This window comes from Athene cunicularia, assembly GCF_003259725.1.
Source record: "Athene cunicularia isolate RWA chromosome 1 unlocalized genomic scaffold, athCun1 chr1_part2, whole genome shotgun sequence".
NCBI classification, from domain to species: Eukaryota; Metazoa; Chordata; class Aves; order Strigiformes; family Strigidae; genus Athene; species Athene cunicularia.
Genome location: NW_020799092.1, coordinates 56,019,156 through 56,040,264, shown reverse-complemented (window position 1 = coordinate 56,040,264; position 21,109 = coordinate 56,019,156). Strand labels below are relative to the sequence as shown.

At 38.2% G+C, this 21,109-nt stretch overlaps 1 protein-coding gene across 1 annotated transcript in view; it reads left to right on the top strand.

The window, feature by feature from the left end:
• Positions 1–313: 313 nt before the first annotated feature.
• The window catches only part of ASZ1 (ankyrin repeat, SAM and basic leucine zipper domain containing 1), a 42,885-nt gene continuing 22,089 nt past the window's right edge, over positions 314–21,109 (top strand). Inside the window, exons 1-6 of the mRNA XM_026868129.1 lie at positions 314–343; positions 1,930–2,026; positions 7,707–7,829; positions 10,936–11,047; positions 20,229–20,340; positions 20,591–20,725. Coding sequence (XP_026723930.1) covers positions 1,942–2,026; positions 7,707–7,829; positions 10,936–11,047; positions 20,229–20,340; positions 20,591–20,725 — 567 coding nt within the window. The 5' untranslated portion in view covers positions 314–343; positions 1,930–1,941. The remainder of the gene's footprint in view (positions 344–1,929; positions 2,027–7,706; positions 7,830–10,935; positions 11,048–20,228; positions 20,341–20,590; positions 20,726–21,109) is intronic.

Sequence of the window (21,109 nt, the reverse complement as noted above, 5' to 3'; positions counted from 1 at the left end):
AGGATAAAAATTCTACTAGCAAGCCCATGCTCTGCAACACAGCTGACCCAAACAAAGAATATTATGGAAACTTGATCCTGGATATGGAGACTATAACGCTGACAACTGGTAGACTCATAGAGATACAAAGAAGCTATATGACAATGCCATAAATTCTACTTTTCCTCTGCAGGCAGAAAATGACACAAGAAATCTTCAGGCCAATGATCAGAAAACTGAAAACTCTGAGAATAAAAGTTAAAATTTTATAAGAACTGACATGGCTACAAAAGTGGTTTATTATTACACCCAGTAAATGTTACCACCTGGCTGGGACATCGGCGTCGTGCGGGATGAACCGCAGGTGGGGCGAGGTCTCTCCGCTCCCGGTGCCCTCGGGCTGGGGCCTGCGGGCGGGCTCAGGGTCGGGTAACGCGAGGGAAGTGGCGTCGGCCTGAAACCGCGGTGAGGGGAGCGGGGCTCGGTGGGTCTCCCTGAGGAGGGTGGCATCGGGAGGGGCTGCGGCTGGGGCCTCCGGGGTTCTTTCTTAGCAGGTTAATGGTGGTGTGCCGCTAGTCTAGGAGTAAATAAAGCCTAAATTTTGAGGGTTTGTCTTATGTAAAACTTTAATGTTTATTTAAAGCACTTTTTCTCAATAACAAACCTCAGTCCCTATTTCACATAAGAATAAATCTGAAAGCAACTGGAGATCTATAAAGCTGTTTTAAATCTGTGAGATTGTTTCTTGCTAATGTGAAGGTTCAAGTGATTTTATTGTATCTAATAGGTGTAAGGCATCTGAGAATATGAGGCAGATTCTGCAAGGCTTTTTAACCATTGGTTTATCTCATGGCTGGAGTTAGAAAATGGAAGTAACTGAATACTTGCAATACTTGCAGTACTCTTGTAAAGGTTCTAGCCAGTTTTTCAGGGACCTTGATCTGTAATTTGAGGTTCCTATCCTACTCTGGCTGAGTAGTGCAAAAATAGGGCTAAATTATTATAATGGTTGTTTCTCAACTTTGGTTTTCTATGCACTAAGCACGTATTAAAGACTTACACATGCTGTAGGAAATATAAACTACAGTGTGCTGGGGAAAGTTGTATCATTCTGAGTTCTCATGTTGTGACTTCAAAACTTACAATGAAATGCAATTTCTCTTCTTTACATACCCACTTCTGTCTGTAAAGAAACTAGTGAATAATTCTCAATTTATTAGTGTATGTGTTTTGTTAATCTAGATAATGCCAGCAACAGTCTTCAGATGCACCTGCAGCTTTAACACAATGCAAATCTGTGATACTTTTGAAAGGAACTTGAGTCAGGCAAAACTGATGTATAAACTAGTCCTTTGGTCAGAGGATTTGTCAGCCAGATTGTTTATGATGCAGCAACACAAATGCTTCAATGCCACCACAGGAGTAGAACGAAAAAGGAGTGGCAACCCTTTCCAGCTCTGGATTCATGTTGTATCATTTTGTATTAAGCCAGACAATTAGTCATTGAGCTACAATGCCCCAAACTGACTTTTATGTCTGAGAGATGCATTTCTTAGTGCTGTGCTGTGTAACATGTGAAATGTACAACAAAGGTACAGAAATATGTTGCAATGTTTTTCTAGCACCAAAAGATGAAAAAGAATCTTAATTGAAATCAAATAGCATTAAAAAAACCTAAGAGCAGCATAGCATGTCTTTTGAGGAAGAAGATACTTAACATTTTCAGAGAATGGAACCTTTCTGAAAAGTTAATTTTAAAACTAATGTTTTACAGTAGACCCTAAGCAGGTCTACAGAGGTGGAAGAAGGAAAGTTTCATCTTATTCTCCCCACCCCTCTTCTCAGCTTTGTCCTTACAGAGTTCATCAGTGCTTTTATACTGAACTCAAACTGCAGTTTTTACCTTGAAACAGTTACTAGGTTTTTACTTAACTTTTCTTTCATTACTAGCAGTTGGATCAAATGTTGCAAGCGGACAAGAAGGAAATGTTAAAGAAGGCTCTCTTTCGTGGTGATGTTTCATTAACTGAAGAACTCTTAAACTCTGGTGAGGAAAATCAGTTATGAAGTTGAATATTTTTAATTTAACTTCGCAAGAATTCTAAAGCTTTAGAGTTTCTCATTTCAAAATAATGTGTCAAGTACATGTAGGAGTATGTGAATATACTTTTATTTTAAAGATGAAATTACTTTTCAGTGTCTCAGCATGCAGTATTACAGCTTATTCCTTCTAATTTATATTTCTTTCTTCAGCCAGGACTGCTGTAAAGTGAATGTGTGAACTACGAAACAAGGTAGTTCTTTGGTTTTGGATGCATCTTTAACCTGAAAATACCAATTGCAAGCACTGAATTTGAAGTGCTTTAAATTGAGAGAACTCAGTGCACGGTCTTTTTGGTATTGAAAGTTGCAGAGGGGGGTGGCTTTTTTTGTGTTAATGCTCTCCCAGTTTGGAAGTTCCTTTTTTTTTTTTTTTTTTTTTTTTTTTTTTTTCCTCACAACACAGTTAAGTTTCTGGTATGTGCCCTGTGTAATACTGCTGTCCTGGCAACATCAGCTGGACAGAGATTTTGTGATTCTGAAAGGTCTAATACAGTTTATGTGGCATTTGTCACTAAAAAGTAGTTTGTCTTAACACTAAAAGCCTTTTTCCCTGTTCTGTTACTCAGTATTTGTAATGTGTTTCTGTTACTCAGTGTTAGGAGAATTGGATCACTTATTGAAGCATCCAGGGCAATCAAAAGCTGCATAGCTGAGTTGACCTGCCTAGTGATAATTGTCAGGAAGTTCTGCTTCAGCAAGCAAGCAGAATATAGTAGCCAAGAGCTTGTTCTCTGAGGAAAATCTGTCTTACGGCTGCAAGAAAGTAGTTTCCTAGTTAGCAATGGGTTTTTCTGAGTTTTAAAATAATGACATTACTTGCCCTTTTAGAAGAAGACTGTTTCTCACCACAGTGGAGAACGATTTTCTTTTTAAATTAAGTGAAAACACAGACATGTAATACTGAATGAAATACATCTTCTGACTTGCTTTGAGAAAATGTGTTCTTATTTATATTAGAGTTTTTAGTGATCTCTGTGTGTCAGATTGCTTAATGGTTTTGTTACAGCTATCCGTTTTTAATTGCTTGTATTTCAGTCAAAACGGTAATGGTTTGCTTTCCATGTTGATGCCTGCTACATAATGAACCATTCTATCCTATTGAAGATGATGACAGGTATCTGTAAGAGCGTAAGGTCAAGGCCAGAGATTCCTGTAGTCTAGTGTCCCATTTTCTGACATGCACAAGACAGTATCAGAAGATAATCTATCCTTTGACACCATCCCACATGACATCTTTGTCTCTAAACCGGAGATATGGATTTGATGGATGGACCACTTAGTGGATAAGGAATTGGCTGGATAGTCGCACTAGTTGTGGTCAGTGGCTCGATGTCCCAAGTGGAGATCATCAACATGTGGCATTCCTCAGGGGTCAGTACTGGGACCAGTGCTGTTTAACATCTTCGTTGGGGACATGGCAGTGGTATTGAGTGCACCCTCAGCAAGTTTGCTGATGACACCAAGCTGTGTGGTGCGGTCAACACGCTGGAGGGAAGGGATGTCATCCAGAGGGACCTTGACAGGCTTGAGAGGTGAGCCTGTGCAAACCTCATGAAGTTCAACAAGGCCAAGTGCAAGGTCCTGCACATGGGTCAGGGCAGTCCCAAGCACACATACAGGCTAGGCGATGAGTGGATTGAGAGCAGCCCTGCAGAGGAGGGCTTGGGGTATTGGAGAATGGAAAACTGAACATGACTCAGTGTGCACTCTGAGCCCACAGAGCAAATTGTATACTCAGCTGCATCAAGAAAACTGTGGCCAGCAGGTCGAGGGAGGTGATTGTACCCCTCTCCTCCTCTGTCGTGAGACCCCACCTGCAGTACTGTGTCCCACTCTGGGGCCCCCACACAAGGAGGATGCGGACCTGTTGGAGCAGGTCCAGAGGAAGCTATGCCATGAAGATGATCAGAGGACTGGAGCAGCTCCCTTATGAGGACAGGCTGAGAGAGTTGGGGTGGTTCAGTCTGGAGAAGAGAAGGCTCGAGGGAGACCATATAGGGGCTTCTGGTACTTAAGGGGGCCTACAGGAAAGATGGGGAGGGACTCTTTATCAGGCAGTGTGTAGTGATAGGATGAGGGACAACAGTTTTAAACTGAAAGAGGGGAGATTTAGATTAGATAGAAGGAAGAAATTCTTCCATATAAGAGTGGTGAGACACTGAAACAGGTTGCCCAGAGAGGTTATGGGTGTCTCCTCCCTTGAAGTATTTACGGCCAGGTTGGACAACCTGGTCTAGTGGAAGGTGTCCCTGCCTATGGCAGAGGGGTTGAAACTAGATGATTTTTAAGGTCCCTTCGAACCCAGACCATTCTGTGGTTCTAAGATTTCCTGAAAACATGACTTATCAGTAAATTTTGACCCATCCAGTACTGTCCTGCAGAGCAGTAGAACACAATGGCTCTCTGACGGGGGTGTTTCTGAAGAAAGGTAACATTGTCCTTCAGAGGATTGGTGCTCAGTCATGTTCAGTAGAGCTTGTAGGAGGCTTGCTACCAGCACTTGACCAAACTCAGGATTTGTGTTGGAAGTGGATTTCCTAGCAACAGTTGGGGCCATTCTTTCAGGTACAGAAAGAATATGTCTTCTGGCTGGCTCAGCCAGAAGAATTAAGAATATGTGGTGCTGAGGCATTTACACAGAGCTCTTTCAGGAGATGGACATGCACAGCGTCTTCTCTTACCCCCCATATAAAATGGCAGCATACTAAGAACAAGTTTCTGAAGTACGTGTCACAAAGTAATGCAAGCAAGGAGCAAGTCCAAAGATGACTTGAGTGTTTTGCTTTGCTTTGGGAGTAAAAGTACTTAACTCCATATGATTCATATGTTTGTTTTCCTGAAATGAGATTACAAGTTATGACCTTGAATTTAAGGTTCCATTTTTCTGTATAAAAACAGCCTTTCTACAATAACTATTATTAGCCACAGTCAACAAAATATCTGAAAGAGATACTAGAGAAACTGTAGTAATCACACAAAGAACATAATTCTTTCCTTGCTGTTGTTCTGCTTCACTTGCTTCATAGAGTTTCTGCTGTAGAGCTTGTCTGGGGACAGAAGGTATTTCTGCCTATTGCTGGTTAAAGAGGAGGGTATTTATCTGTAACTTGGATTGTAACAAAGAATGGTGTATTTGCTTTGCCTCCTAGACGTAATTTGTGAGGTTATGTGCCTGAAAAGCTCCTCTGCTCATGCCCACAAAGGAACCAGGTAATGGCACGTGGGGGAGCATTAATAATACCCTAGCCCAGCTCTTCCCAGGCCCATGTGGAAGTCATCAGCCCATCACAGACCCCTCTCCACGATCTCAGAGGAGCAGAGACGCCCAAGGGCAAGCAGGAACCCAAGTTACAGACGCAGAGAAAGGGTCTCCCAGGGCTCTAATAGGGCCCTTCTACTTGGATGCCCGTGACTGTAGTCGGGTGAAAGAATGTGCCAGCCACAGGAGTGGGACCAGCAGTCCCTGTGTGTCTGTGGTACCAGCAGCTGGGGGAGATAGATCTATCCCAAACGGGAGTAGGATGAGACCATTGGTGCTGTCTGTGTTGATCAGTGTGGCTGTTGGTGTATCTGTGTGCCTGCTCAGCATCAACACTAGTTGGACCTGGGGATGTGGAACTGCAGCAGCCTTGCTTCTCTCTGGCTGTTGGATCTGGCCTGATTTTTAACTAAAAATTTTTTTCTGGGCTTCACTGTTGCCTTATAGGACCTCTTAAGGGACATTAATGCTAAACTAATGCTGCTTGTTTCAGGAACAGCTCATGTAATGAGAGTCTGAGTAGTAGCTGGGGGAGACATTTCTGGTTCTATCAACAGCTCCTATAACCATGCAGCCAAGAAGCAACATGACTGTTTCAGTTGTCCTTTCTTTGTCATCCTCCAGGACACTAGCTGGTTTGCACTGTGATTTCACAGTGGGTGGTACTTCAAGGCAGTCACTACAGATGGGAGACCGTGCTGGACAAACAAGCTGTTAACACAGCTTTGACATTTCACTGCCAAATAGACCATTCTGCTTCTAGAACTTAGAAAAAGCACCAGTGTCATGGCAGATACCGTCTGCTATATGTGTAAGAAAGCAGCACGGAAAATACCTTCCCAAGAGTTTTAATAAGTCTCTGTATGCATGCCAAATAGATCTTTTGTCAGTATTGGTCTGATATGAAATAAAATAAAAAGCTCTAGATGGGAGCTCTAGTTACGTGGATTGCTTTTCTTCTTGAGAGGAAAAGGGACTTTTTAAGGCTGGCAGAGTGCCAGCTTTCTGGTATTCCTTTCCTACTAGAGTTCCTTCAGTGGGTTGTTGGATATCAGACTTTAAATTCTTGAAGTGACTCATCTGCAAGGAAGTTTAGATATGACTGCTAAGGAACGCTTGCTGGCTCCCTTTGTAGAGCTTGGCTGTGGACTTCCAACAAAATGTTTTGTATACTGCAGACAAACTGGCTTGCTGTGACTTTTAAGGACTGCAGCTAGTAAGTACGTATTACCAAGAGTATTTGATGATAAATTCTGTGGCTTGCAGGTGTTAAAATGCTTCAACACCTGACTTTAATTGAATGTTACCTCTTTTCTGATTGCTTCTACAACTCCAGTGATCTTAGAGTTGAAGAATCAGTCCAAGAGCAGTGACCTGTTACTCCCTCAGCTTTAATGATTTTTATGTTGCTAGCACATCTTTGACAAACTACCAAGGAAGGGAAAGTAAATAGACATTTTGCATGAAAAGGTATGCATGTAGCTCGACTATCACAAATTTCTTAGGACAATTTTGGGTTTTTTTTCAGAGCTTTCTCTTGTAAAGAAGTATTTTTGATTATCCATAATCACTGTTGGATTAATACGGAACTGGCTGATGGACACTGTTATAGAGGAAGTAATATTTGAGGAAGGATTGAAGGAAAGATGATTCATTTTATTGCAAAAAAGTATAGAGACTTTTATTTGAAAGTTGTAAGATGAGTATCTTCATCTGGTACTTGGTTCTTGGTGAATTTGGAAAGGCTGTCTGGCAAACTTACTTCTAGCCACAAAAGAAGTTGTGGCTGTTAGCAAGAGTAACAAACACATCTGGTGATCTTGACTGATCTTGCATAATCTTCTATTTCTTCTTTCTATCAAAATAATATTTTGTTAGTACTGAATGCAAAACTGGTATCAGGCAGAGAATAAGAGGAGCTGTGAAGCAGGAAAACGCTAGTCAATATTATCTTAACTGCCTGACAAGCAGTTTACTTCCACAGCAGTCGACTTGAATTGGCAAGAATCAAAATTTTTCATTTAAGAAAGCTATTGCATGTAAGTGGAGAAAACAGAGATTGTGCACTTCTCTGAAATTATTTTTGCAGCTAAATTTATTACTTAAGTGCTTTTTGAATTTAGTCTTTCTGTAGTACTTTACTTCTTGGATTGAGAACTGAGCTTCCGTGGTGTCAGTTCTAAAATTTGAGTTTTGGTGTTCATGATAAAGTTGTCTTAAACGAAAATGATGTAAGAGACTCCTTTCCCTAGGGCTAAATGAAAACTGTGTAACCTTGGGAGTGATACATATTGAGAGTAAGGTTTATAAAAAGCATGTTTATTGTGGTGCAGTTTTCTGATTTTAGTATCTTAAATTTTGACAGGTATAAGCATAGAATGTAGCTTTCAGTTTGGATGGACTCCTCTGATGTATGCTGCAAGTGTGGCTGACTTTGCAATAGTGCATCTTCTTCTGGACAGAGGTGCTAACGCATGTTTTGAAATAGGTAAGATGTGAATGAAAAGTGCTGGCCAGTAATGCTTAGTACCAGACATTGTCCTATCCTTATTATCTTTTTACTTATATAGGAAAAAAGTAAAATTTCACAGTAGAACTGGGACCTAGTCTATACAGTTATGAAGTATACAGTTTTGAAGTAAAAATAGTAGTTTTAATGTAAAAATTGTATTCTTGGAACTGATCTGGAATGAATTGATGGGGGTTTTTTGTTCTTTCTCATTCTGTCCCATCTGTTTGCCCCCCCCCCATCCTCCAAGTACTTTTTTTAACAGAGTGTTTGGAAATACTTGGTCAAAAATTCTAGGATAAAGTTTTACAGTTAAAACTTCCTTTGTTTGATCTAGTTTTCAAGTAATGTACATGCAGAAACCATCTAGAATCCCAAACAACAGGAATAGCTTTCCAGTTCATGAAAAACTAATGTGGACTTCTCTAAAATTCGAGCATAGTTTTTCTGTTAAGTGAAAACTGTTCTTCAGTGTGTTGCTAGATCACCTTTTTCTGCAGGAGTTCAGTGGAGCTTCTAAGTATTATCAGTTCCTCTGTCCATTTTTATGGCTTAATAATACCTTTTTCCTACTTAAACTGTGGTTATTTTCCTTCCTTTTCATTGTGTTGGAAGACTTATCGAAGTTCAAGAAAAAACATTGCAGTATAGAAGAAACTGATGTGAAACACAATACTGCCAAGTATATAAAAGCAGTGATCGTATTTTCTGGTAACTTGGCAATATCTGTAGTAGTAGAGGGCTGAATTGCAGATGGTACTAATCTGGCTCTGAAAATTTTCTTGAACTTAGCAGGTGATTAGAGTAGATTGCCTGCACCAAAAGCAGTTGTGCCTTCAAATTACTGTCCTTTTAGCCATCTTCAGAGAATTTCCATATGACTGCCTACAGCTCATACCTGTTCCTTGTTTATGGCTCTGGAGAGATATAAATGGGGCAGAAACTGCTGTGGACAGCAGTTTCAGCTGACCAGTTAACCAACAAGTTTTTCAGTGTGTGACCAACTGTGTTTGCCCTAAGTGGCACCTTGCTAGGATCAGGTTTCTCGCTTGTCTGTGTGGGGAAACTGTAGTTAGGCATAATGCGCAGCAGAGTACTGTCCAGCCAGGAACAGGCTTGCAGCTGATTCAGGTCAGGCCACGTGTGTTCAGTACTAAATGTCACCACTGCTGCTGCTTTTTTTTTTTTTTTTTTTTTTTTTTTTTTTTTTTTTTACATCAGCAAGCAATCACCTAAGTGATCCTATATTAATTATCCTATAATGCTTATAATCCAAATAATAGCTATACACTTTAATCACCTTTGGTCACATTTCAGTCATTCTTTGTAGGTGGTTTCTTAATTTTACCCTTTTTGGGTAAATGTAGCATTCACTATGTGATGGCATCAGAACGCAGCATCTTTCAGGAGTAAATTTACTGGCTCTTCTGGGTTTTTAGCTGGGCTGAAAATAAACTAATCTTTTTTTCAGTCTCTTACCAGTTTTTCCTTGCAAAAGAAAAATCTGAGAATTCTGAGGTGTTTCTTCCCCTTCTCTTGCTCACAGGTATGAGCTATAGGTAGGCTAACAGAAATTAATTTCCCACTCTATGACTACCTGAAATACTGCATATAAATATAACTACAGGTTCCTCCTAAACATCATTCCCAGATTAACAGGACTGGTCACTGTCTTTGTTCAAAGTCTTGGCATCTTTCCGTTCCTGTTGTATTGATAACCAGGTTAAACATTTTGAGTAAAAATCTGTCAGTGTATCAAGTAATTTACTGAAATGTTAATTGCTTACTGTTCAGGAGTTTAAGTGACTCTCTGAAACTTAATTTTTCATTTAACATACTGATTTATTGTGTTAAAACTTCTACATGAGGTAGTTGAAAATTAGAAGATGGTATATTAAAAAAACAGATGAAATGCAAAACTGAGTTTTGGTTGAAGGTGTGTGAGACAGGAAGTGGTGAGAAATAAAGTAGATCAGAGGTGGGTAAAGTACATAACAAATTTCACATGTTTAAATGTAATAAAAACCGACCTCAGCTGAAGAATAAACATGTTAATATATACGTGGTCTTAAAATTTCTACAAGAAAGTTAGAAAATACGTTGTAACACTTCATGGTGTGGTCTCAAGTAGGTACAGCTAAAATTACACTTGTTAAAACAAGTTGTTAAAGGCATGTTTGAACTTGTGAACAAGTTTGTGCAATAAGGAGAACAGGCAGTAATTCAAATGGCAGTCTTCTATTTGACTCTAGGGCCAACGAACTCACTAAGGTCCTTGAGGTGTGATGCTTCCCATATCTCTAGGAGAACCATGGGGAAGGTCTCCCCTGTTCTGTGGGCAAACAGCAGCGGTGTACACTTCTGATTTGTGAGCGAATGTGGCATGTAACACCCAGCTGCCGTCAGAGCTGGAGCAAAATACACCAGTTTCTCCTGATGAATCTTTATGGGCTATATAGATGTTCTCTAAAGCCATATCTAAAACCATACTTTTAAACCTCCCCCTGCCACTATTGTAACATAGTAGTCTAGTTTAGTAGACTTCCTTCTCTGTAAGGTCTGTAGTAAAGCCTTGTTACTTTGTATGGGCCTCTGTTCTCCCTAAAATTGATGTTGTTATGTGTTTATAATATGTTTCATGCACTTTTTTCATCAGTTGCAGTTAACTTCCTGTAAACTGTTTCTTCTCTTGACTGTATTTTGGGGAGAGGTGTGAAGGAACAGGGAGTTAATCTACTGGTGTGAAACAAGATTTGAGAAACAAGCATATATAGTTAAGCTCCTAATGGGTTTTTTTGGGTACCTAAGAAGTATCCTACATTTCAGTAGGAATAGATGCTTTAGATGCCATTCACTCTTATCTTTCTGAGCATCTATTCTTCTTGGATGCTTTTATCTTACCTGATAATTGTAGTGGCCTTTACAGCTTTCACTGGAAGGAAAACAAGTTTCTTACCCTTTCCTAAATAACTTAGGGTATCAAAACCCAATTAACAGCTCTAGAAAATGTAAAGGCCTTTAAAGGGACTTCTGGATTAGCATGGTATTTACATATGTAATTCTCTAACTGTGAGTTTCAAAACAGATAAGTACACCGTGCTGATGGCAGCATGTACTGCGCACGCTTCAGAGGAGAACATCCTGAAGACTGTAGAACTGCTTCTGTCAAGGAATGCTGACCCTAACCTTACTTGCAGGTACTGAAAAAAGCCATGTCTGTGAATACAGCATAAAATTTAATATTAATTTACAGAGACATCTTTATAGAAATAACTATTGTTGGTTAAGATGATATGTACTTCATTAGCTTTTTGTTGCTTTGCTGCTGTCTGTATAAAGAAAGATCGGTGTCCAGATATTTATTTCTCCTAGTACAGTCCTTCATCTGACTATGATCGGTTTTAACAAATTTAAGAATGTTTCTCAGCTGAACAAAATGTAAATTTAAGGTAAAAACTAATCTTAATACTTTGGATTACTGCAGTATAAGGGCAAGAACTATGTCCTCTGCATTTTCCAAATCATATTGCCCCTTCTGTATAAGGATATAAGTTAAATCAGTTAATTCTGTATTTAAATTCATGTCCTCGTTTTGAGCTTTTTGTGGGTATCTAGCTATATTTAGCTATATTCCTTTCATAGACAGCCTCCTATGGAAAATGAAAACTGTCAATAAAATACATTTATTGCAGGATTAAGAGGATATTTAATCTCCTTTTCAAAAACAAGTAACAGCTTGTTTCTTGATTTACCACTTTGTGTCTCAGCAGTCAGAAGCAGTGCTTTGTGAGATGTCTATAGTTGCATCGTCTGATGCAGTGATTCGTTTTGCATCAAAAAGAAACAAATTCTGGGCTGACCCAGGATAAACTGTCCTCCCTCTGTTAGAAGAAAAGGTACTGTTTGGGTCAAATTGAAACTACTTGGTTTTCAACTAATTGATATTTGGTTTTTATACCACGGCTCTTCCATCACATTACCTGAGAGGTGTGGACTGTGTAGCACTCTAAAAAGAACATAGTTGGAGGGCTGTTGGTTCTCATTAATAGAATTCAGTTACTCTGGGCCCTGAGCCTCACTGTGAGCATAGTACTGATGGAGAAGGAGGAAGCAGTTGTGCTGAAGTGCTACTGATGCCTGGTACCAAATTTAAATGCTATTCATTTATTCTTATCAGAGAGGCTAAAAGTTGTTCATGAAAGAAGAGGAAACGACAGATACTGAAATAATATTGTTGCTGTCAGATATCTGGGTGTTAGGATAAATACCCTGCTTTAAAAAGTGGGGGAAGCTTTTGTGTTATTAAACTTTGTCCTGGGTGTTTGAAAATGTAGGCCAGAGTGCAAAGCTGCACGTTTACATTTGGAAAGTTCTTTGGCTAAACTTTGTAAAAACAGCCTCTTGGATTCTGACACTAGAGGTGGGAATTCTAAAGGCAAAACTTTATTTATAAACCTAGAGTATGTTATAAATAGTTGGTCTTTATATACAAATATTTATTTGCTATCTGTTTCTTGAGACCTTGTGCTAACATACGAGTTATGCTTGCATGCACCAGCTACAATGTCCAGTTATGTTTTTTCACTTTTGCAATAGTAGTCTTTCTCAAATGAAAAGATAAATTAAATGATAATTGGAAATGTCATTTTGTTTGTACCAAACAAAAGCAGAAGTTGGATGACAACTGCATTTTTATAAAATCTTTGTGCTGCCTTTGTTCCTTTCCAGTATTTGACATCTGTGTATAGCACTCCATCATTAGGACTGCTCAGGCAGCAGCTGCTGCTTCTCTTGGGCTTCTTCCACTGTGTTCTGAAACAGGAGGATGAAATGTGTCAAACCAGCTTCTGTGAAGATAAGGGATCAAGACCGTTTATGTACACTGCAGTCCAGTTTCACCCTTTTCCTTAGAGCAAGCAGAATATTCTGTAGGAGAGCATCAGAACTGTCAGTGTGTTAATTATTGTGAGAGTACTTCCTGTGTGGTCAGTTTACCACAGGTGTTAAGAACTAAGGTTCACATTATTTGGCTGTCTCAGCACTTAAGAACCAGAATGATTTTAAGGAAGTGTCTCTTGTGTCCACCAAGGACTGGAATGTATGTGAATACAAAGCGGAATATTTAACTTTCATGTAAGATAAAGTTTAGTATTTATCCTTTTTCTGTTGTGCTGTCAGGGCAGCCAGTAGGCTTTCTTACTTCATGTCATCTGGAAGTGATACACAGAAACTTGCAGTTTTTCTATCTAATTCATGAAGTGTGCATGGAGCAAGGAAGGACTAGTGAGAAATAAACTTATTTTTGAAATGCAGTCTTAGAAAGAAGATTCATTTAGGAGTAGGTAGGTAGAGGATATCTTTGTAACAGGATAGAGTACTGAGGAGAAAGTATTCAGCAGAATAACTTCTGATATGTTTGCTAAATCAAAATTGGGAACTAAATAGTGATGGCTATAAAACCAATTTTTTTAATGAAAATGTGTATCAAAGCATAAGTGCAAACTGAAGAGTTTTGAAAGATGAACAAGAAGTAATGGCTAGCTGAAACAAGAAGGCATTGTAAGACCTGCTCTGGATAGCCTTTGTAGATCAACTATAGCCTGAATGCTTTATTTAAGTGAATGCTACCTTCAGAAATTTGTTCTGTTTATCTTGTATCATTCTCCTCCCTCTTGCTCCAAAATATATACTTTATCATTTTGTAAGGCCTGGAAACATTTAAGTAGTCTTTTTTTAAAAAACATCTTTTAACCTGAAGCTCTTTCTTAAAGGTACAGTGGTTTTATTAATGCTAAGATGTGATTTTGTTTTAGACGGGAGGAAAAGGCATGATCAACTGATAACTGAATTACTGCTGCTTGGATTACATGTTATGGGTTATTTAGTAAATATGGATTTTAGTGATGACATCCTTCAACTTTTTGTTTACATAGAGTAAAAGAAACCTAATGGCTTTGCCAGTAAGGAAAGTGTTTTGAGTTGATGTTTCATGCTAATAGCTGTTTGTTAGAAAAGAAAGTTCAGATAGGTGAATGACTGAAACCTCATTTCTTTTGACATAAGCTCTTTGTCTCTTGTTCTGTGTGGGATATGTGGAGGTTTGATTTTGTTTGTGTGGTGTTTTTTCCCTCACTGTTAAAAATTTCTGGCACTATTGAGTCCTGGTCAATGACCAAGTCTGTCATCAGTGTTTCTGCTCTAAAATGATTGTGAATTTTGTGTATGTTTAAAGAAAAGTCTTCAGAAAGCCATAATATTTATTTTTCTTTTTTTAGGGTATTACAAGACTAGACATATGTCTCTTGTCATTGTACAGATTAAAAGTTGAGCTTGAAACATTCTATCGTGTACATGAATGCACATACATGAAAATATAATCACTACTCAGCTCTGGTATTAAGTACCTGCATATGTTTGCTTATACTTACATTAAGAGCAGTTTTGAGGAGTATCAAAAATGGTTTCATGATGAAAGTTTTGGTCTATTTTGCCCTCTTGAGAAGATGATAATGGAAGGAGGAAATTTTCGTCTCAGTATTGCTCAGTTTACAAGGTAGGTCTCTCTTCAGGTTGCATAGTCAGAATAAAGCAATTGTGTAACGCCTCAATTTTAGCAAGATATTTATTGCCGCTGATAAGATAGTAAGTCTGCACTGCCACATAATAATTTCAGAGACCTTGACATTATCATTCTGTGATAATTAACCATGCCAAATGACAAACAGTACATTTCAGTGAAGGTAAATAGCCTGGGAAAAGTTAATGCACTACAGGGCATTTTATGGCTGGAGCAAGAAAATGAAGGCATTTAATACTGATTGAGTCAACATCTTTGATCCACCTCAGAGCAAAAAATAGCTTGTGATGTTACACTCCGTTCTACTTCATGCCTTTCAGAGAGGTTTTTATTCTAGCCCTGTGGACTCAGGACAGAAAGATTTAATTTATGTTCGTCAAACATCAGGGCATAGGGGCTAAATATAAAAAAAATCAGATTCAAAGTTAAATTTACCAGAGTACTGTGTTCATCTGGGCTATGTCCATGCATGTCTACCCTCCTCTTATCCGGGTTAGGGAGAAGTCAGGAGCATGGTAAATGTGTGAGTTCTGTGACTTTGGAAGAGTGGCTTTTGAAAGTAAGTGTTGAGTCTTTTTCATCAGATCTTTTGGTGGGGGAAGGAGTCTAGACACTGAAATAGATGACTGTACTTTTCCCAGCTAGTATTGACTGTACAATGGTATCAACAGGCTTACAACTGTTATCACAGTTTCTGGGCAGAGGTATGAAATACTCAGGGACATTAGAAAAAGTAGATACTATTTTTAACAGAGGCATTCTGACAGTGTACTGTGGTGTCTTGGAGTGTCACCTGAGCAGCCTTTGTGTAAAACGGAAACAAAACCTGCGCTGAAATCCATTAGCATTATATCAGCAACGTTCTATCCCAAGTATATCGAACTTCCTATCATTGCCACTAGCTTACTGTCATCACAGGTTATTTGCATAGAATTGATATGGGGGGTTTTGTGGGACAAGAGAGTTGCCCTTTCATTATGAAGGTGGAGTAGATTTCACATTTATGCGCTGAATTTCTTGACTGCAGACTTTACCCCAACTTTGAAAGTAAAGTTGAAAACAGTCTGAGAAGTTTCTGGTTATGTGGAGAACTCATCTCTTTTTCTACTTCATGTGCATGTTTTCAGCTAAACCAGCTTGCTTATAAAAATGTAATGGAGTAAGGATGTAGGAGGACAGGGCAGGTTAACCAGGAATGTCATAGGATAGAGTTCTGCTATCCCCGCTGTTAATTTTTATGCTCATCCCTTTTATAATCACTTCCTTTTGTATTTTTCTAGTCATATGAAGATGGTAGCTGTCTACCTTCCCACCTCTGTGTGCTGTAGAACTTACAGAGATCCCTTTTTTTAATTTTAAAACAATCATGTAAGCAGAGTTCAGAAGCAGAAAGGTACAAGAAACCTAAAACTAGGGAACCTGAAACTAAGCTGTCACTCTTTCCAGCCCAGCCTTCTTACTAGAGCTGTATATTCCATTGTTCTAACAAGTTCTGCTTCAAGAAGGGAGATTACTCTCCTACCTTGGTCCAGGTGATAGTGCCTGAGAAAAGTATCTTGCAGCTCACAGTAAAGTATGTTATTCCAATACTACTAGGGTTTCCCACCTCATCATTTAAAACCCCAATAAACCAGAAAACAGGCTTACCCTCAGTTGCTTCATTTCTCAGTTCCAGGCTTAATGTTCAGCACTGGAGTGGTGAAACAGGCTCCAAAAGCTTCTGATGATGCTTCCAGGTAATCTGAAGTAGTGTTCAGTTTACAGATCAATAGACTTAAATATTAGTGTCTTGAAGCTTCATTTCCTTGCTTTGAGATTTCAACAAGAAAAGACTGAGACTAAATTCATGAGGTTGAATTGTTTTTTACCTGCTGTATTTTTTTCTAATGTTAGTGATACACTGGTCTAGTTAATAAACACATATCTAGTTATGAGACTTTACATATAAGTTATACTTCTCAAGATGACCAACCTGAAATACTGAATTTTCTATAGATACATCCCCAGTGGAAGGGAAACCTTTATCTAGATAGAAGACATCTCTTCCACTCCTCCCTCTTCTGAAATTTTCTAGGAAGATGCACTTTATGTTGCTGGAGAGCATGATCCTGAACTTAAGAATGTATGTTTTTCAGGTGTGATGAATTATGCACCAGAGATTCAGCTTGGTGGTAACATGCAGATACTTGGGACGTTTTTCAGTGGGATATCTAGCTATCACTGTATCACCTGGTTTTATCATGGCTTGTGGTTATCTACCCTCCAAGTGGTTGCTTTTCAGGCTGTTCCACTCCATTTGCTCTCTTGTGATGGTGTTTGTGCCCCATTTTTTTGACAGGATGAAGGTGAAGCAAGCCTGTAGGAACCTCTGGTTATATCTTTGTGTAGATGTCACATACAAAGTTACGAAACATAAAGGCAGGGAGACCTAAAGATAAACTCATACAAAAATACCCCACATCTTAATTTGTATGAGGCCAGTGAAGAAATCCTTGCTTTTTATTTAGGTGCTGCATAGCTGGAAACAAACATAGTTGGAATAGACATTATGCTTAATAAATTTCTTATTTTCCTTTTAAGATCATTTACTGATTATGACTTAAGTAATCCTGTTCAATATGGGCAAATGTCACGTGGCACATTGTGCCATACAAAAGGACTTCGTGGTTGTTTGGAGAGGAAGGTCATCTGCAAACCTGACTACTGAAACGCAAATGTCTGCATGGTTCCTCAAAATGATGAAGGGGTTCTTCAGCTCTTTAATCTCGATGCTTACCACTACACCTCCTATGTACGTTTTTAGATTGCGGTTAGGTGTACCAATACATTTCTCTTCAGCTTTAGCAAGAAACAGTGGATTTGGTATCTTGAAGCTTGCTGGTTTATTTGTGGGGGTTCTTTGCAGGGTTAAGAAAACAGGATCCATTTTCCCTAATGCTCTAGTCTCCCTCTTGTGGATGTACATGTAAATAGACCTTGCTTTCTGAGGTGGTGGCTATGCAGTATGTGCATTAGATATTTAACGGTACCCTCTCATATAGTAGTGCATAAATGCAGTTGCAGATTTATGCATCACTATGTATGTTTCTACCCTGAAACGGCTTGTAGCCTTTGAAATTAAAACTCGAACATTAAAATGGAAGGCTTGAAGTACTAATTACATATTCATGTAGGTGGACCTTTTAAATGTCATGTTTATTGGGTTTTACTTAAAAATGGAGAAACTTTCAGTGGCTTTAATGTCATTAAGTAGTTGCCTTGATTTCAAATACTATGTCTGCAGTACTGTACAACTGTAACCACTACATGTTTTTTGGAGAAAAGACTCTTCTGTAGCCTCCGGACTTCTGTTCAGTTTTTTTTTCTTTGAGAAAGCAGAAGGTAATTGTGAGGTAGTAACAGTGTCCAAGTTTAAAAAAAAAATAAATGTTGACAGCAGAAGAAATTAAAATGAAAACAGTCATGAATGGACTGATTTTTGCAGTCTGTCAAAGTGTTACCTGCCACTGAATAAAAGTAAGTGTGAGAGTGAGTGTCCACGCTGGGCAAGCAAGTTGAATTTCTGTTGTTACAAATTATTAGGTTGTAATCAGCTTCTGTTCATTCTTTAAAATATAGGTGTCTATAGATATCTGTATATGTCTATGTGTAGGTATCTGTACCTCACTATCTCATCAGTTAGTTGTCAAGTTAGAGGGGCAAACTGTAGAATTTTTTTCTCTCAGAGTAATTTTCATAGGATCACAGGGTAATTCAGGGCAGAAGGGACCTCAGGAGGTTTCTAGTCCAGCTTCTTCCTTAAAGCCATCTCTGCTATGACACTGGACTAGGTTGCCATCTGGTCTCAAAACCCACCAAAAATGGAGGCTATGAAGCTTCTCTGAGCAACCTCTTCCACTGACTGTCCCCCATGGTAAAAATGTTTCCTTATATTCAGTCAGAACTTATGCTTTTGCAGTTTTGATGGTCTACATTGAATTAGTTGTACACTGATGCAGGTCTGGTCATTTCATTATCAGGTTTCTTATTGACTGTATGTCTTGAAGGCCTGCATAGCTTTCATTTTGCTTATCTCCAAGAAAGTGACTTATTTTTCCCCTATCATGACTTTCAAATTTGTAATATGATGGCTTTTTTTCAGTGCACTTTTAACTGTGTTTACATAAGACAAAATATTATCCTTTTGTGAATGATCAATAGCAAGGCAAGATGAACAAAGCCTTAGTTCTAGCAATACTCTGTAAGGAGACAGAAAGTCTGTATTTTAAGACAACTGCTTTGGTATACATATGCTTTTTGGGGTCCCTCTAGTGGTCGGTATTGAATTTATTATTAAGAAACAATATTGGAAAGGGCAATCCTCCCCCTCAAATATATCCTAATAAGATAGAGTAATCTCTTGACACAGAGCTGTACATTAAAAACAGTACATGATAGTTTTTCATTAAAAAATATCGCATTTTAAGATATAATAAATTTTAATTGAACATCACTAGTAAAATATTTTAGCTTAAATCTGATTACTTCAAAGTGACCAGAAATTCCACATCTTTGTCCTTCAATACTGCTTTTTTTTTTTTTTTTTTTTTGTAAAGATACTTTACTAACAGAAGCTTTTGTGCAATATTATTTTTCTTTCAAAATATTCAGAGCAATTCACAATGGGATTGTCTTATAAGCATCTCAGTAGAAGCTAAGGTCAGTAGACTTGTCATCATGGTTTTGGGAGATAAAAAGAAGAAACTAATGGAAAGAGTTATGTCTGTAAATGCTTCTTCAGCAATTGTAAGAAATTATGTAGGAAAGAAGGCATCAACACATACACTTCTGGGATCAGAAAACAAAAATTCAATAAAGGACAAAAATATTTTGATGTGCATTTAGTTTTAGGACTTCAAAAGTTAAAATTTTCAGTATGATACTTGTAATTCTCTGAAGATTCCTCTCAGGCATACTGGGGGGTGTGGGGTGGGAAACAGTTTCTGAATGTTGATAATACACATGCACCTTGTGCTGTTGCACTGCACCTGTGTACACCATTGAGAGCTGTGTGACCTGTGATTCTTTTGCTTATATTGTTTTTACCAGAGCAGGTTTTGCAAGTATGTACATAGTTGCTCTTAATATTCTTCCTCTTAAATATTTGGTTGGTAATTTACAGCTTGCCCTCCACAAAACTGCATATTTCTTTTCAGAACTTTGGATTTAAATTAAACTATATGTACAATTCATCACTTAAGCCGTGTCACTTCAAAAATTATTTAAAAAAAAAAAAGTCTCTGACACTTCTTTTAATTGAGAGGAAAAAAAGGGTGATTTGCTGATATTTTCTGCTTTTAGTGGGATGAAAACTGGGATCTGCAGTTATTCCCATTCCCTTCCCATTAATCTGATTTATGTGCTAAATAAGATGCCTGCTGCTGGGTTTGTGGTTAGCAGCAGAAGAGACAGTCTTTAAAAAGTGGTTTTGACTAGTTCAGAGCCAAAAAAGAAATGGCTTAGTCACCAAGCTGCCATGTTTCATAGCTGGGACATGTTAAAATTATTTGTGTGTTATTGCACTACTTGAATTTGAAAGTGATAAAACATTGTTTGGGTTTTTTTAACTTTTTCTCCTAGGAGTACTATAGGTCTATATCTAAACTTCTGGAAGAAGTTTCCTCTAGGATTCCTTCTTGTGAAAGACAACAGTTGACTTCTTGACTTCATTTCAATCAAAAAATAAATTTGAACTCTGAACTTTATAATGCAGTTGGATTTTGATATCTTGAAATAATTTTTTTCACCTGTCCCCTTTTCAGGAGACAAATGACTCCACTGATGTATGCAGCTAGAAAAGGCTATCCTCGGGTTGTTGCTCTTCTTGTTGCTCATGGATCACACATAAATGCCCAAGATGAAAATGGGTATTCAGTAAGTGATTTACTTCTGTATATTGTAATTAATGATAAAAATTTTAAAAAGCAAGAACCCACAAACTTGTTTCTAAGTACAACTTTCTCGGAAATACTTATTTAACACCACTTCGAGATTCTTTTGCATTAATTGTCTTTGTCTCCAGATTCTGCCATGTAAGAACTTATGAAGGTTGTATTATTGATAGAATTTCTCTTCCTTTTTTGCTTCATATGTAAAATTGGTAATATAAAGTTGTTCTCTGCAGGCATTAATATGGGCAACACAGCATGGACATAAAAGTGTAATCTTTAAGTTGCTTGAGCTGGGAGCTGACAAAAATCTACAGACTAAGGATGAGAAAACAGCAGCAGAGCTTGCAAAAATCAATAAATGCTCAGAGGTATTTAATTTCTCTGAAATACAAATTTTGCCTCATATCTGTTCAGTAATTGTATAATTTTCTGTAGAAATGTTACTTTAATAACTAAATTATAGCAGCTAGTTGAATATTTGTGCTATTACATCTATACAGACTATTTTCTGTTATATCTCAACTTTTTGCAGGGCTTTAAATGTTACGTAGTAATGTTTGGGAACTTTGTTTTTTCCCCTCTAGAATCCTTGACATCAGATTTAGAATACAGAACAAGGGATTATTCATTTTAGTAATGTTGATATGAGAAGTAGTTGTTGGTTTTTTCCCACCTGCCAGGGGGTGTGACAGAATGTGGATATCAAACTAAATTGCAGTATATAGTTTCTCATTGAATTTGGAAGTGAAAAG